Source organism: Pocillopora verrucosa, chromosome 12 (genome assembly GCF_036669915.1).
Source record: "Pocillopora verrucosa isolate sample1 chromosome 12, ASM3666991v2, whole genome shotgun sequence".
Lineage (NCBI taxonomy): Eukaryota > Metazoa > Cnidaria > Anthozoa > Scleractinia > Pocilloporidae > Pocillopora > Pocillopora verrucosa.
In genome coordinates this window covers 9,552,550-9,571,501 of record NC_089323.1, presented here as the reverse complement: position 1 = coordinate 9,571,501, position 18,952 = coordinate 9,552,550, and the positions used below count along the sequence as shown (strand labels likewise).

General features: G+C 37.1%; 1 protein-coding gene across 1 annotated transcript; it reads left to right on the top strand.

Moving 5' to 3' along the window:
* The first annotated feature begins 418 nt into the window (after positions 1–418).
* Positions 419–3,512, top strand: LOC131776411 (uncharacterized). Its single transcript, XM_059092574.2, has 2 exons — positions 419–2,071; positions 2,388–3,512. Exons 1-2 carry the CDS (start codon positions 419–421, stop codon positions 3,510–3,512), a joined length of 2,778 nt encoding a protein of 925 aa, XP_058948557.2.
* The last annotated feature ends 15,440 nt before the right edge of the window (positions 3,513–18,952 follow it).

Below are 18,952 nucleotides of genomic sequence, written 5' to 3'. Positions count from 1 at the left end.
TTGCTTTGGACTTGTGGTAATGCCTGACTGATCACAGCATTTCAAAAGTAAAACCAACATGTAAAGGTCAACACAAAAGAATTAGAGTCAGTCACGGGCTTAGTCAAGTCCTGCAGCCTGATTTCACCCCCTTTTGCGTCTCAATTCCAATTTTTCAGTCTTCAACATATCCACTAAGTCTACTGGAGATCTTGAAGGTGAAGCTCTTTTGCATAATACTTCAAAGAAGTCATTAAATATTAAATTTATCACCTCTGCTAGTATTCCAGTCAATCGCAACATCCCACAGTATCTCAAGAGACGGCACGTGGGATCTGGGGTCTCAGCAAGGACTTGCTCACAGTAATTCATATTATGTCCCTAAATTTATGGTTACAAATGTCAGGTCAATTGTACCAAAGCAGAAACTGAATTCAAGATGGCCGCTATTTTCGGCCTCTGGGTTATATCACTAGCTTTTGTAGTTAATCTACTGGCACACACGCTTCCAAGCCAGCTTGGAGACGGCTCTTCGGAGTGCTCATTGAAATCGACCAACAATTTTCAAGCCCACTATCTCAGAAGAAATGCTGCGAGCCGCCGAATCTCAAACCAACTTCGTCGACATCAAGTATGCTGGACCAAACATGGTCAAACTTGTCGTTCGCCTCCTGACTTCCATCAAGGCATCGATATAACTATCTGTATGGATATTGCATCGAACTCTGGTCCCCATCCGAATCAGAGAAACAATCTGCGAGCACTATATCTGAATGCACGAAGTTTAAAAGCAATCGTGACTGCCGAAGGTTCTGACCGAAGCAAAATATGCAAAATCACCATCTTACAACAGATTGTCTTTAGCGGGGACTTCGACGTTGTCGGGGTCACTGAAACATGGCTTAATAACTCTGTAACTGACAGTGAAATCATACCAGGATATTCCATCTTTCGACGGGACAGAGAAGATCGTGCTGGTGGAGTAATGATTGCGGTTAAAGGAGGCATTGAAGTGAAAAGACGACCTGACTTAGAGAAGGGTGGCGCAGAATTGGTTGTTGTGGATCTGAAGACTGGAAATGTAAAAACTGTTACCCTTTATTGTTTTTATCACCCTGATTCATCGCCCGAACCTCTTCTGGAACTTAACTCATCTCTACGGAAAAACACAGAGTCAGCTTGTATATTGCTGCTTGGCGATTTCAATCTGCCAGAACTCAATTGGGCTAACAATGAAACAACAACAACTCCAGTAAACAACAGTAGTCGCGCAGACCACAAAATATTTTGTGATCTTGTTGGTGACAATTTTCTTTATCAGACTGTCCCTGGCCCCACGCATATTGCCGGTAACAAGCTTGACTTTGTGCTGTGTAATTGGCCTGAGACTATCGAGAACGTTCTAACCTTTCATCCACGAGAAGGTATATTTCCCACAGACCACTATGTTATTGAGTTTGATATCCGACTAAAGTTTCAAAGAGGAAAACGGGTGAAGAGACAAGTCTTCGACTTTAAGAATGGAAATTTTGATGATCTACGGGAATCACTTACTCGAGTTCCCTTTGAGTTAGCCTTTTCGGATGATATAAATGAACACTGGTCAAACTGGAAAGATCTGTTTCTGACTGCCGTAATAGATCATATACCAGTAAAAACAATTCACGACACTAACTCTCCCCCTTGGATAGACGGGGAAGTCCGGCATCTGATTCGAAAGAAGTGTGCAGCTTTGAAAAAATTTCGTCAGAACAAGACCCCTGAACGCAAACAAAAATTGCGAATATTGAGTCAAAATATTAAGTACGTAATTCGCGCTAAACATCGGCGGTACTTAGCGCAAATTGAGCAGGACAACCCAAAGAAATTTTGGAGCTACCACAAAGCGATTTTAGGTGGTCGATCTGGCACAAGCGCGGTGATATCATACAACGGTGTGTCTGCAAAGGAACCAGCACAAAAAGCAGACCTCTTCAATAAATATTTCTGTTCTGTTTTCCTTCCAGCAGCCTCCGATGTAAACAGACCTCAAATTAACATACCACTGAGAACTGATATGGAAATCTCGCAAATAGAAATATCAATAGAAGAGGTGAGAGAGCACTTGAATGGGCTAGACATCTCAAAAAGCCAGTGGTCCTGATGGCATCCCAGCGAGACTGCTCAAACAATGTAGCGAACAAATAGCACCAAGTCTCTGCGCTATTTTTAACAATTCACTTAAAAGCGGCAAAATTCCAAGTGAGTGGAAATCGGCGGACATAACACCAATTCACAAGAAAGACTCAAAAGAACCCGCCGACAACTATAGACCTATTTCGCTCATTACCATTGTAAGCAAAATACAGGAACGCTGCGTGTTTAATCACCTTTATGAGCACGTCATACATCTGATCACCCTCTTACAGCACGGGTTTCTACGAAATCGATCGTGTGTCACACACTTACTGTCTGTTCTACACACCATAGGACAGTACCTGGATAAAAATGTACAGACGGACGTGATCTATTTGGATCTCGCTAAAGCGTTTGACACGGTGGACCATTGTATTCTCCTGTCTAAGTTAAGGGCCTACGGCGTTTCGGGGCAGCTATTAGCCTGGTTTTCAGACTATCTAAACGAGCGCGTCCAACGTGTAGTTGTTGATGGTGCTGTCTCGCAATGGGCACCAGTCACTTCCGGTGTCCCTCAGGGGAGTCTGTTGGGACCCCTGCTCTTCACGATCTTTATAAACGACCTGCCTGATGCAACTGCAGGAGGTGCGATGGCCGCATTATATGCCGACGACACCAAGGCATATCGCAGCATCAAAGGTGTTGAGGACTGCATATCTCTGCAGAACACTTTAACCAACATGAAGGCATGGGCCATGCGAAATAACATTCGCTTTAACTCATCAAAATGCAAAGTCCTCTCAGTAACTCGCAAAAAAAGCCCAATTATCTACGGCTACAAACTCAATCATGTACAACTTGAGCGGGTCACAAGTGAGAAGGATGTCGGAGTTATTGTGACTAGCTCCCTTTCATGGGATTCACATGTCCATACCATCATCGCAAAAGCCAACAAGCTACTTGGGCTTCTACAGCGTACATGCCCTTTTCTGACCAATGTTTCAGTCAGGCTGTCCCTCTATCTGGCTTTGGTAAAGTCACAACTGTGCTATGCAACGCAAGTGTGGTCCCCAGCCCAATTCAATCTCAAAAGTCAGCTTGAAAGAGTACAAAGACGTGCAACAAGATGGATTCTAGGCACCAGAATTGGGGAAATGAGCTACCGAGACCGGCTTATCAAGCTGAATTTGCTCCCTCTCGCCTACGACCGCGAACTTAAGGACCTTGTGTTTCTTTACAAATGTCTGAATAACTACACGGATCTAAACATCCTTAACTTTGTTTCTTTTATTTCCCACGGCCGCACCAGACGAAGTAATTCCTTCAATCTCACAACACCTTCATGTAAAACAAGTACCTTTCAGGCCTCCTATTTCAACCGAACTGTTAAACTCTGGAACTACGTCTGTACCTTATAACCCCCGTCCAAGTTTTCTAACCCGACCGCCTTTCAAACTTTTGTAGCAAAACACATGTTCTCTCTTGTCCGTTCAGTTTTTGATGTTAATAGTCCGTGCACGTGGTCAATTGTTAGGTCGTGTCCCTGTCATTGATTTTTAGTTATCTAGCACTTTTTCACTGTAAGTTTTTACATTTTTCATTTTTTCATTTTTTTTTTTTCGTTTTTATTAAGGGTAGTGCCCCACATGGGACTCCATGTCCCGTTCGCACTGACCCTTTTGGTGTATGTCTATCCATTTTTTGTCTCTTTCCTTGTATATGTATTCATTTTGAGCTTGTAGACGTACCCAATAAAGCTGTTAAATAAATAAATAAAATAAAAGATGAGTGAAGTGTGCGAATTTGTGTTGTGCAACAACATAGGTCTCCCTTTATCACTCAAAATGGCTCAAGTAATCAATCGCTGTTTCAGTCATTGATATTCCAGGCTACTCAGTCCTATGTAAGGACTGTTTGTCTGATTATCATGGTGGTGGTTTGTCTCTACATCAGTGCAGCAATTTGTTACAAGTGACTGAATGATCTTTCATCCTTCCCTGATCACGAGGTATTGTGGGTTCAGCTGCACCCTAAATGCCTCCTGCAGGGGATTTCTTCCCTGCTAGATCTATCATCCACGTGGGTCCACCACTGAGAACGAGTTTATGCAAGAACACTTGTTCCAATCAGTGCAACTTGTTGAGTCATGCTTCCCTGATTGCACTCTTATTGTGGTAGGAGACTGCCACAATAAGAGCGCAATCAATTCAATAGATGAACACCTTAAATTACTCATTCTCAAATGACAGAAAGACTTTCAGGACGGCAGCATGGAGTCAATGCCGCACAAATTCAACAGGAATGCTATTAATCATGAAAGGAAATCGTTCAAGGCCTCATTTTACAAGTCTAATGCCAAGCATATGAAGGAGGAGAATCCCAAGATTTGGTGGAAGATCAGGAGCTTGTACGGTTTCAACTCAAACTCGGGAACATTTCTAGTCACATCCATACTGAAGGAATTGAAAATCTTAAGGACCAGGATATTGGAAATGCAATCTACTAGGCCCTTCTTGAGCCTCTTGAAGAATATTACCTGCACCAACCACTGACCAAACTTCACATCGAAGAGGAAACGCCTGAGCCTCCAGAATTTTTGGAAATGCATATTTTTAAGTTACTAGCTGAGTAAACCTATCTAAGGTGTGTGGTCCAGATGAGATACCAAACTGAATACTCAAGGAGTATGCTGAACTTTTGTCCCTCCCAATCAGCAGAATCATCAACCCCTCTTTCAAAGAGCAGTCTCTTCCGAAAATCTGGAAGTTAACGAACATGTCTCCTATACTGAAAGTGAATCGGGTTGAAGGCCTGAAGAAGCATCTCACACCTATCTCCCTGACTCCATGTCTCTAGAAAGTTGCAGAGGAGTGTATGGTACTTGATTAAATAAAGCCTATGGTTCTGGATGTACTAGACCCAAACCAATATGGAGCTGTTCCCAATTCGTCAACCACCCAGGCTCTGATACACATGCTCCACAACTGGTCCAAGGAAACTGATGGCAACAGTGCTACAGTTAGAACTATTCTCTTTTATTTAAAAAAAGTGTTTATGGATTATAGAATACTCGTAGAGAAATTGTACAGGTTGAATCTGTCCACAAGAATTATCAATTGCATCATAGATTTCCTTTCTAACTATCCAAGTGGGGGTCAGTGCCCTCCAGGATTCCTCAGGGAACAAAATTAGGCCCATGGCTATTTATTTTACGTATAAATGATTTAGATGTTGATAATTTAGCTAATGTATGGAAGTATGTTGACGATACAATTGCATCTGAAGTTGTTTCCAAGGGCAACTAAGGTTGTGTCCACGTGATCGCGCATAAGGTTGCAGAGTGGTCTATGCAGAATAGAGTCCAACTCAATAATGACAAATGTAAGGAACTCGAGATATCTTTTGTAAAGGGCGAGCCCCACTTTGTGCCTATTGCAGCAGATGGTTATGAACTAAAGAGGGTATCTGGACATATCAAGCAATCTCACATGAAACAAGCATATAGCGACGTAATCAAGAAAGTGTCAAAGTGCCTGTATTTTTTAGTGCAGTTAAAAAGATCAAGAGTTCCTCAGCAGGACATGTCCACTTTTTATACTGCTTGTATATACTCTGTTGCTACGTAAGTGGCACCTGTCTTTTTTTATGCCCTGCCAAAGTACCCAAAAGACGAGTTGTTGTGAGTTGAAAAGCAGGCAATGTCTATAATATTCCCAGGACTGCCCTACCAGGAGGCTATCAGTCTGGTGAACATTGTCCCTATTGCAGATTTTATCGCAGGGATTTTTAGTAATACCTCTGACACCCTTATTAGGGTCCTTGAACACCATCTGGACAGTTTTATCCCACTTAGTGGACCACCATGTTATGCTCTAAGGTGCAACAAGCATTTCATCGCACCTAAATGCAAGACTAATCGATTTAGGAATTGTGAGGAGAAATTCTGTCTTGTTCACTTGTGGAGTTAAAGGGTTAAATGACACTCTGAAGTCTGGAATTCTTTCTCATGAATGGTTTCAGAGTAAAATAAACAAAGTTTAGGGAAAATTTGTGTTTAGTTAATGTGGTGGGGTCAAAAACCCAGGAGTGAGTAAAAAAAGAAAGCATTGTTATGCAGCTGGTGAAATGCATGTCATGACCATGAACAGTAGCTTGCTATGGAGAGACATTTAGGAACAGGTAAGAGGTAGGGTCCCAGATCCTGAAAAAGGTTTTCCAGTAAACACTCCCAATTTGTAGAGCAGAGTGCTTAGTAATACAAGCTTTTTCCCTACCAAGGCTTTCAAGCAAAATTGTAAATGCCAACAAAAGTTAGCAATACAATTGTATGACGAATAAATCTACTATTCGTGGCAAACAACATTAATGCTTAACATCTACCCCAGGAATACAAGGAGAAAATCATACAGTTTCAGGAGTTCATAAAAAAGCAAAGAAGAACACACCAGTACTCTCTATATCTTGTGACAAGCTGACAAATGAAATAGTCAACAATACTTGGGAAAATTCAGAGTCTGAAGATACAGACAACAGGGAATGAAAAGAATCACTTGATGTTGGTATTAACATTTGTAGGAGATAGGTTCCAGACTAAAAACTACCTGTCATTTTCAAACTGAAAACAATGCCAAAAAAGAAGCTATCTCAGGGATTATGTTTTGCCAGAAAGTTTTCAAATGAGGGTGAACAGCATGAGCAGGTTTCTACCATTCTCTCTTTTAGGGTTTACTTTGTCCATGCAAAAAAATTGAGCTTTATTGAAGGTGTATTGTTTTACCAAAATTGAAATAAAATGAGATTGAGTCAGCATTGTTCAGGTTTACTTTAGGTCTGACACAGTAATTTGATTTTAATGATGTTGTTAAGTAAGAACCAGTCAAACAACTGAGAATTAAATTATGGACCACAAATGTGTGGTGCAAACTAACTCACGAGTGAAATGGAGTTAGTCCTACTGCTGGAGGAGTAAATTTCATTGTTTGGTCATGGTACTTTTCAGTACCATGTTTTCATGCTTTCCACTTGATTTGTTTGAACTTCAGGAAATGGTTCATCTCACAAAACACAGAGCCACTTTCTCTCAACTCAACATCTTCAGTACATACTGATAATGCTTGGGTTATGAAGAACATGCTTGTGATAGGATAATTTTATTCTAATGCTTGAAACTGAAAAACCAATCACTAAAATTGACAATCATCGCATTTTGAAAGAAGCGTCTGAGTTCCAATCGTGTCTTGAAATGAGGTTCCTGGCAATTTGAGCTCACAAGCATGCTGGTAAGCACATAGTTAGTGCAAATAATTGTTAATTACAGGTTTTTAATTCCAGAGTATCTGTATATGTAGCACAAGTAAAGTGTGAGATTCAAATGTGCACGACTTTTCCCCTACATGCATTACACTTGATTTAAAATTTAACTCATGAACCATTATATGATTCATTTCACAAGATTTCTTAGTTCTCGGTTTTCAGTGCACATTGTTCAAGCATTCTCTTTAAGTACATTGAGTTTCAGTCTAGGTCATCAGTGATTTCAATCTACCCATTCACATCAATAGGAGGAAATGTCTGTAAGTTGTTAGTCTTATCTTTTGATCCTGTTTGTCAATTTTTCTTAAAATTATTGCAATTAATTTAACTTTGCCTTTTAGTTGAATCATCATCATCATAATCGTCACCACCACATGATTTGATTAGATGCATTCCACTACCTCTTTAAGTCAGGTGAATGTGGAGAGTAACTTTGCTTTTAAAATCATCTCTTGATTGAAGTCTATATTGGTTCGAAGATATCTGCTGCAAGTTTATCAAGACTCAGCCCTAAGAGAATTATGGCCAACAGTTTGTGGTATGATCATTCAACCATGTGTGATTGTGACAGACAACCCAACATGACACTGGACCACGAAGGAATTTGACATGAAAAATCCCTGCTTCTTTGCAGGAATAGAAGCACAGAGAAGTCAACCATCACAAAGATTACAAAAGTAACCAAAATGTATGTCCAACTCTCGAAATGTCGCTGATGTTAAGTCAAAGGTGCTGGAATTTCTCAGCAACATATTTCGAAGGCATCCATGGCGCCACCACACCTTCCTTGAAGAAAAATTCAAGATTCAATATTCCAATGACAACATCCAGGGGGAAGCTCAAAGAATAGAAAATTTTTAACCACCACCACCAAGAGACCTTGGATTTCTACACGAGGAAAAATTTGAGTGACTCCATGGTGGGGAGATTTGACGATCTTACAGAATGATGTGACAAACTTGAAATGAACTGACTTGAAACGAAATTATCATGGAACAAAGTGACCAGATATTGCAAGAAAGCGTCATGGAAAATTGAGTTCCACCATTTGGAGGATCCTTGTGACCTAACAGCCTCCATACTATTCAATCTGTGGCACTAAATTACATCCACCGAAAAGGTTTTGAATCTTGGTCCACAAACACTATTAAAGGCCATCCAACAACTCAAGGAGCTTGATGAAATAGTTGTAACTATGACCAACAAATATTCTGATGTTTTTTTCATGGATAAGGATGAATTTCTACATTTACTAACTGATGGACCCAAACACAATGTTGCCAGATTCAGGCCACTTGATCTAAATTTTTCTAGATGAAGAGTCACCTTTCGGTGCAAATACTGTAATAAAATCATTATTATAATTATTATTAATATTAAAAAGGTAAAATAATCATTTATTTATTCAAACTAAATAAATAAATAAATAAAGTAATCTAGAATATTTACAAATCAAGAAATTAAGTGTGCATTTGCCCTATTTATAAGATACCTCCTCACATTAGTTTTAAAATCACGAAAAACTACAGAGTTCCTAGCAGCAGAAGGTAATAAATTAAAAACATTAGAGGCGCTGTCCTGGAAAGTACCTGACTCAAGGGGTACTTTTAATGTCATTTCTTTCAAAGATCTCAGTGTCCATGCTGGGTTATAAATGTCTAGCTTAAGATAGGATGGCCAGTCATTGTAATACAAGGTTTTAAAAGCAATGTTAAGTAATTGATACTCTCTGTGTCATAGATTTAGAAGTGAATCATGTGGCTCAAATCTTGAAGCTGTTTACATTGTGTGATGTAAGAAAGTGTAGACAAGTTCAGTAACTGGTCCATGGACAACAACCATGTTCTAACACCAACAAAACCATGACCATGCTTTTCTCCACCCAGCAGATGTCTCACATTCACAATCTTGAGTCCCATGATAACAAACTTTCTGTCAAGGTATTGGAGCCATGCGTAAACTTTGAGCTCTTAAGTATACTCCTTCACCCACATATACAGGAAAAAGAGCATGTCAACATAGTCAGAACAATGCTGTGTTCTCTCCTCTGCCTGCACATCTTACTAAGGGGCTCTGGATAGTACAGCTAGCAGCTGTGTGATTAGTCCCAAGATTCTATACCAATGAAAAAGACATACTTACACGGAAATGTCTCTCTATTTCAGAGTGCCATGACCACCATCTGGCATGCCTTGCTGACAAGGCCTTGCATTACACTGACTGGCTGGCCTACATGTATCTGCAACTCAGTGAGGCAGCACCTTTTTGCCTGGACCTTAAGGTTGTTGGATACATTGCTATTGACAGTTCCAAATGAGGCTCACACATTTCAACATACTTGTGCCTGAGTTTTTAAAAGCCTCCATAAGGACACTAGGAAAATTACAGATGGAGGCTGTTTAATTAGGAGATGCAAAATTAATATTATTTTAAGGCTGTTGCACAAGATAGGCAATAATTCATACATCAATACTGCTATTTTTAGTAAATTACACCACTCATATACATTCATTCAGCACTATATACAGATAATCACATCAAGACTACCCAAATTGCATCTGATTCTGATTTATTTTAAACTAGACTTAGAATTATGATAGTAGACTTAAATAATGTTATTAATTGTGAATTTGGTTTTAGACTTTAGATTCTGAATAAAGAGCCAAACTCATGGTTTGGACAGCCTGAAGAAATTGCTATTATACTATTCATTATTACTATTAAATCAACAAATACTATTTTGTACCCTGAAGTTTTTACATGTAATAATGGCTCATAGGCAATTTTTTGCAGAATGAGTTATCTTTTGAAAGTTATTGTTTGAGGTATGTGTTCATGGAAATCCATATTGTCTTTTATATGAATTGAAACTATTTGAGTATTGCCATTGAACTGGTGTGAGTGTAACTTGATCTCACATTATAAAGAGGAGGCACTACTTTTAACTGAAGAATTTGTAGAACAATTATTTTTTTTCTGAGATCAGAGTCACACATTTCTTTGCTCTGTCCAAGTTTAATTTTTATGTATAGTTATTAATATATTTTAAGAATTTTTTAGAGCTCAGATTAGATGACTCTATGATATTTGCAAAACCTCAATGTCATTATGAAATTGGCAAAGCTTTCACTCTCAAGAGTTGAAGCTGCTAGAGCCAAAATAATAGCAAGCTTGTAAGTTGGCTGGAATATTGAAACCCAGGAGAGGAAAATATAGCGGACAGAAGAACCACAAGATCAATACCATTCCTACAGCTCAATCAAGAACTCTCACTAGTGGCCCATTCTCAAGAGAGAAACCAAGGAAAATTATGATTATCTCAAGATTATTATTATTATTATTATTGTCTTGAGGCTCTTCACTGTACAGTCTCAAGGGCGTGGATGTCCTTAACAAGGTAGGGACACCAAACAGGTGCCGCATACTCCAGAATTGGCTGTACAAGAGATATGTACAACATGGAAAAAAAATTGCAAAAAGATTACATTTACGCATGTTAATGTTTATACAAAAAACCAAATATGCAGGAATTTAAAAGAAAAGCAATACTACTATGGCAGATAGAGAAATGCATTCTTACCTAAGTCAGATTTTCCTGTGAACCCCTTTTTTTCTGATGTAACCAGCCAATTGAAACACGCTAAATCAAAGCCCAAAATCTTATCTTTTCTTTCTACCATCACTGTCTCTAAATTTATTTTGTAGTGTTTGTAGAAAGTAATTAAGGTGCCGCTTTGTATAGAACTCAAGTAATTTTAATATATATCGGTTGACTGTTGGCTGATATGTCAACCAAGGCCACCTATAGTACACATGATCCAATAATATTACATTTTAAATCTAAACTTAAATTGTATCTCAATATCTAATTATATAGATCTTGATTTTTATTTTATTTTTATTTACTTATTTATTTTATTTTAAGGGAGATTTTACATAAGGTTAACCTCCAAACTTCCTTTTCTAGAAGTATCTTTTTTTCCTTAGTTTTTTTTAACCTGTATATAATTATAGTTTGCTTCTCGAATAAATAAAGTATGTATGTATGTATGCATTTTAGAATAATGACGAAAAGATGTAGTCTGCGTCTTGGGTAATCAGTTAGGTGAGTTAAATGGGGGATGTCGTTAAAAGTTATGTTTAATCAAAAGTGAAATGTCAGTGTCATTTTTCTGGTTGAACCATAGTATGGCTTTCAAGTAAAACGCTGTCGTTACATTACAGTCTAGAAACGTATGTTTTATAAAGTCTAGTCAGAAACAAAGAGTGCACACTTCATCCTCAGCTAGTCTGAATTAGAAGAGCTCCTTTTCGGTCATTATTATTCTGTGCTGTAACCTGAACAAGAGTTGTCTTAATTTATTATCCTTTCGAGACTGCTAAAATAAAAGTGAATTTAAAAAGAAAGTTGCAATACAAGAGTTCTGCAATGTCATCAAGTGTAAGACCTCATAAAGTTGTTGAAGGCACATTGTGGTTCACAAGTAATAGTAATCTTTAAAAAGATGGAGGTAATGTAATGAACCAAGATTGGATTATTAAGTACATTGAAGAAATTTTACAACATGAAAACTATAGTGACAATACATGTGATCAACATTCAGTAATAGCTGATATAAAAAGCAACAATAGTAATGTAAATTTTTAAAAAAACTAGATGGCGAAGATGAATGGGGTGAAGATGAAGTAGAAATTCTGGCAGGCGTTACTGATACTAGGCTAACATCAACCAGCTTTTTAGAAGCCCCTGAATGTCAAAATATTCTCAAAGTTAATTGCACCAGCTGAGCATAATAGTCCATTGAGTGTATTCAGAGATAAAAATTCTGAAGAATAAGCATATCTCGGAATATTTCTTGGCCAGATAAGACCAGAAAATAAGGAACATATGGTTAAAGTCTACTACAGTGAAATCTTTAAGTCTGAACTTAGGTCAGATAGAAGAGCAGCCATGTGTGTTGAGAATATATTCTGTAAAACAAAAAATTTACAAACGGAAATCCTTTTAGGACAATCAAAAATTGCATTCAGAAAATGTAGGGGAAATAGCAGAATCCTAAATGCAGGCAATTTAAAATAACAAGGAACATTGGACAGCTTAATCTGTCATCATGAGGGATTTAAATTTTTTTGAGCTTTAAGAGGTTCTCCTCCATATTTTGTGAAAGCTAAAGGGACCTTTTTGCAATGATAAGAGAGTTAGATCCAGCTTCCTTGTTTTGTAGTTTCTTATCCGCAGAAACACAATGGATACACCTTCTTAGAACACTTGGTTGACTTGTTGATCAGAAGAAATATACCGACTATGAACTAGAGAATTTGAACTGGGAAGAAAAATGTAGATTGATTCATAGTGATTCTGTAACTTGTGCCAGACATTTTGACAATCAAATTGGTCAATTTCTCACAAAGTTTCCCTTAAGTGATGTTGCATCTCTAGGGACGATTTCTAACTGGTTTCACAGAGCTGAATACCAGCAAAGAGGTTTACCTCATATTCACATGTCAATAGACTTGAGAATGCACCACAGTTTTCTATAGACAGTGATGCAGATATGGCATCATATATAGATAATATAATAACTTGTCAAAGACCAACAGACAACTACAAAATACTTAAACTACTAAACAGACACGTGCAGACATTCTCATACTTGTCGGAAGAATGCAAAAAGCGAATGTCGATTCAATTACCCACAGCCTCCCACAAAACAGACAGAAATTCTGTATCCTCTAGATACCACTATATCTCAGCGTGAAATAAAAAGACACAAAGATGCATGGAAATCAATCCAAAAGCATCTAAATGATATGAAAGAAGGTGAAGATATTTCCTTTGATCAGTCACTGTTTGAGCTCAGTCTCACAGAAGAAAACTACGTACTTGCTGTAAGCTCATCACTTCATGCAACTGCTGTGTTTTTGAAAAGAAATCCAAATGAATCGAGGATAAACAATCACAATCCTGCTTGTCTTAGTGCATGGAGAGCAAATATGGATATTCAGTTTGTCTTAGATGTTTATGCATGTGGTGTTTATGGTGAATTATATATCAAAGGCTCAAAAAGGAATGAGCAAACTTTTATGACAGGCTCATATAGAGGCAAAAGAAGGGGATTATGATATAAAACGGTGAGTCAGACTCATTGGAAGTAAATTTTTGAATGTTGAAATAAATGCTCAAGAAGCTATGTATATTGTTTTACAACTTCCTATGAGAAAGGAATCTTGACAAGTTATATTTGTAAATACTTTATCTCCTAAAGAGAGAGGGGAGCTTTTAAAGCCAATTAATGATTTTAAAGATATGGAAAATGACTAGGGAGAAATCTAGACTAGTAGCTTGTTAAAAACATATCGTAACTGTCCACAAAAACTTGAACTGACACTTGCAGACTGGGCTCCATGCTATGATTCATGTGGAAAACCATATATAAAACAATCTAGTGAATTAGATACTGATAATATTGTGTGTTAGAGACATGTACTGATGATGATCATAATAATGATGATGATGATGATGATGATGATGATGATGTTGATGATGGTGACCAGGTTGAAGGTAATACTGATTTATACCCTGATTTTAATGAGAACTATAACATGCAGGATGACATTGGTATTCCCTCAATAGATGCAAACATGGAGCCATTAGTATTAAATGAATTGCAAGATTATGAATATCAATGCATGGTTCAAATTTTTAATAAAGGACAAAAGGATTTTTCCTTTCATGTACTACATCTAATAAAAACATCTGATAAGCTATTCAACTGTTTTTTGAGTGGAGTGGCCTGTGTGGGTAAATCTCACCTCACAAAAGGACTCTTTCAAGTAGCCTAAAAGTATTTATAATGCTAGAGCTGATGTCAACTTTAGTGACATTAAGGTCTTAATGTTAGCACCTACTGGTAAGCAGCATATAATATTAAAGATAACACAATACATAGTGCACTTGCAACACTTGCATGTCAGTCATTGATAAACTAAAAATGTCTTGATTCAAGTAAACTGAACACATTAAGAAGTCAGCTTGTTTGAGTTAAATTGATATTCATAAAGGAAATATACATGCATGGTTGTCAACACAATGTTTAATGTTCAAATCAACAACAGACTAAAGGACATTACAGGTAGTTTACTACCTTTTGGCAGTGTTGGTATTATTGCTATTGGTGATCTATTCCAACTCTACCCAATTATGGATGGTAAGAACATTTCAACATGTTTTAACTACATTAAATAATGAGACAAAGAGAAGGCAAAGAATTTGCTGAGATGTTGAATGGGTTAAGAGAAGGAAAACATACTACAGAGATATTATGTAATTTAAAGAAATAATAATAGAACCTAACAGTTGCCACCACCCCAAAGTTGTTCCTCACTTGTTTATACAGAATGCAAAAGTCAATGTGTTCAATGATAGAGCACACTGAGCCATGTCAGGTGCTAAGTACAGTATCAAAGCACGTGACAGTGTCATAGGAGTTGAGTTACAAGAACTGAGATGAAATCATGAACCAAATACCAAGTGATCTGAGGAAAACTGAACCACTGCATTCCATGCTAAATGTTGCAGTCCTAGAGAGAACTGAAATCTCTCTTAACACAAGAACAGATGATGGTACAACAAATGGTGCTGCTAGTGTAATTAAAATGGTACAAGTACATCAGATAAACAGACAGACCATCTAATAAAATGTGGACAAAATTTGACCATGCTAATGTTGGAACCAAAACCAGACATTACAATAGACAGTTATATGTCCAAGGTATTGAACCCACATGGACACCCATCAAACCTGTTGCAACCAGAATAGTACAAGTTGTCAGGAAACAGTTACCATTACGACCTACTGCAGCTAAAACTATTCACGGATCACAAGGTGATACCAAGACTAGAGTTGTGGTTAACTTTAACACTAGAAAAGCAAATCTTCATACACCTTATTTAGGGTTAAGTAGAGTGACAACTATAGAAAGCTTACACACAACAGATCTTTGTGAACACAAAATTGCTTATAACTCTGATGTAGAGAAAGGAATGGAACGGTTAAGAAATGATGCAAAATGAGATTTGTTTGTAAGTCCTGTTAATAATGCTGATCAAAGACTACTAACACTCTGTTATTTAAACACAAGATCCTCACATAGACATATTGAGGATGTACATAAAGACTTGAATTATTTTAATACTGATGTCAACATTTTCTCAGAGACAAGGTTTAGTCATTCAGGCAATGATAGTATGTATAGTGTTGATGGTTGTAGTTTGTTTAGAAATGGTGCTACACCATTGGCTAATAATGTCAGACCATTTGGAAGAATGACAGTTTATAGCCTTATTGATTATTATCCTGGTTATTCATACTCTTGCAATCCTAGAGTTGAAAGAACTGCTCTCAGGCTGATGACTGCCCCACATCCATACATTTTTGGAATACATCACTCACCAAGAGTACCTGTATCTCAGCCATGTCAAGCATTGTCTGATCTAATTTGCCAGTCTTCACAATTCAAATAGTCATGGGTAATTTTAATGTTAATTGACTGAACAACACAGGAACAATGTCTTCATTTAGTCTCTTCATAAGAGACCATAAATACAACCATCTAGTATCGTGTTGCATCACTGATTTAATTATTAAAATCATTATCCAAAAGGATTTATTAGTTTCTCAAAAGACAAGTTTCATTTGCCAAAGGGAATATTTGTTTCCTGATCTCAACAATGGCAGCATTGTTTAAAAGGGATTGAAATCTTATATGGGATGAACACTTATTATTTCCTATTAGTCTCTCTTCGCAATGGATCAGGAGCCTTCAAATTCAAAGCAAGTCACTTCTATACTACCTCTTAACCATAACTCAAACTACAAATTTATAATTGAAATGATGATGAAGATGACGACAATGACAACCACAATAACTTTCAGTGAGGGTAACCTTCACAGGAGCTCTCCTTCCATTAAAAACATGACTACAAAGCATTGGCAAGTAACACAAAAAGAATAAATTTGGCCTTCCCCACAGACTTCAAACCTTAGATGTATTTAATTCAAGGTATGGGGTTCTTATCACATCTAATCTGGACCTTACCCAATTTTAACACTTGCCCAGCCAATTTTTTAAATTTCTACTTAAGAAAAATTGCATTTCTTTAAAGGCAACAATATCTGAATACATAGAGCACATATACTATACACCAATTATCTTTTTTCTATGAGAGCTATACCTGAACCTAGAGGAACAAGGATGCCATATTTCTAAAATATTGCTTTTGATATCACTCTGCTGATGCCTCTGTCCCCTTTGACAGCTTTTCCTTTGCCATGGGAAGCAATCTCATCTGGAATCCTGCAGGTGTTCTGGCTCCTTTGCCATCCAGTGCCAAGCTCAGGACAGTGAAATGGACAAATTCTAAAGGCATTTATATCCTTTGAACTCATGTAAAAGATACCTGCCTGAGCAAGGATATGTTCATTCTCATTCTTAACTTCAGCAAAACAGCAATGAATCTGCACATCCTTGTTGCATGACACTAAGGGAACTACCTAAATTAATTTATTCTTGTCATGTCACTTGTATACAAGCAAGCACGTCCAACTATAAACTTACATGAGCAATAAGGTTCCATTTCATTCACAAAGGAGACTTCTGATTCAAAGGAGGTGGGCAATGATTCCTTTTCTTAGTTTCACATGAGAAATACAAATAGATTTAATTCCCTCACTTTTAAAAAAGAAAACTCAACAAACATCACAGTTTCACTTGATCAGAGAATAAATTTAACATAAGTACAAATGGAGGAGAAACCTGAGCTTAATGGATAATTAGACTTATTATTTTTCATCCATGTATTTGTGCCTTTAAAAATAATGTTTACCACTAGTGCATAATCCTATAATACAGAATGAAGGCAGAATATCTCTGCAGAAACAAACTTCAAATGATAAAAGATAATGTAATTTGCTAAAGTTGGATATCTCTATGTTATTTGACTCTGAAAAGGGTCTCCTATTCGATATTAACTTATTTTGAGGGCAGGAATGCTCCTTTACTTATTGATCACACAATCATCTTATTGCATGATTTTATGCCATCAGTGTGTTCTTTGGAGGAGTTTCCTGCATTGCCAGAAAATATTTGCCTAAGCTAAACTTTGCATCAATTTAACTAACATATGTAGTTAAATTGAATCCTGATAAATGGCACATGGTGAAAAAGAGGTTATCTTCACTGACATTTTTTTGTAACTGAAGAGAGCACTTTGTTTTTCATGTGGCTATATATAACCTACAAAGCAACCAATTCCTACACAACTTACAATTTACAGAAGAGGAGCAATGTGTGAAAGAGCACACACTGGTTAGATTTCTCTGTATGGAATATCTTTGGAACAAAAAGCATGACCCAATCCATTGATTCCAGAGGGTAAAAGGGAATGTTTGCTTTTATCAAAAATGAAAACATATTTGAGGAAAAACAATAGAAAGCAATTCCTGTCTTACTAGGGGCTACTTACGTACAAAAATTGAGACAATTTGAACTTTTAAGCCTTGCAACAAAAGTTGATTTTTGTTTAATTTTTGCAGATGTCCTCCTAATAGCCCCATTATACTTCAGACTGATGTATGTATGTTCAGAAAGTTTGTAAAATCTGCATAAAGCACAAATGAAGTCATTTTTTGGGACCAAGTTATTTCAGCCAACCAGAAACACTCAAGATGTGCTCGATTTAATTTCTTATTTATGAGCTGTTCAAGTTGAGAACACCTACTCACCATGGTGGGTTTTGACTCCTGTGAGTTAATCAATAAGGAGTCTCAGATTCATTAGTCAGGTATATAAATCATAAGCATTTTCATAGAATTTACGGGCCATTCCCGAACTATTTTAAAATGCTATCAGAAAACATGACTTAAAACAGCTGATCAATGATACTGGTAAGCTTAAAATATGCCTCCAAACATTCTAGAATGTGTATTACATTTTTTTTAAGTTCAAATCTTTACAGATTTAAGGGTAACTTTGTAAATAGGTAGTATTGGTGTTTAGATATATCTCATGAGATTCTGTTGAATATCTGTTTTGAGGTAGAAGTGCATTTATGAAAAGTTTGAGTTTCGAGACAAGAATGAGTGTTTGTCTTCAATCAACACCACACCACCAACCTCTCTTGTTTTCCATTAATCCCAATTTTCAAGCCTTCCACAACTTTTGTCCCTGAGAATAATATTGATGCCAATACTAAACCTTACCCAAAAGTGCTTGGGTTGTCACACCTGGTCACATTTGCCACAAGATAGAGAAGAGGAAGGCATCTTTTCATTACGGTTGAATATAAAATCAAACTTGAAAATTTTTCATTTGTTGTTTGAAAGGCAGCCTGGCAATAAGGAGGAGAGTTCCACAATATCTCTCTTCCATTGAGAATGAAAGATCTTGGATGAAAGCCTAAGTCTATTTTCATTATATATTTAATTATAAGTATTATTTTCATTATTCCTGCTATCTTTCCTATCATTAATTTTTTTAATATGAT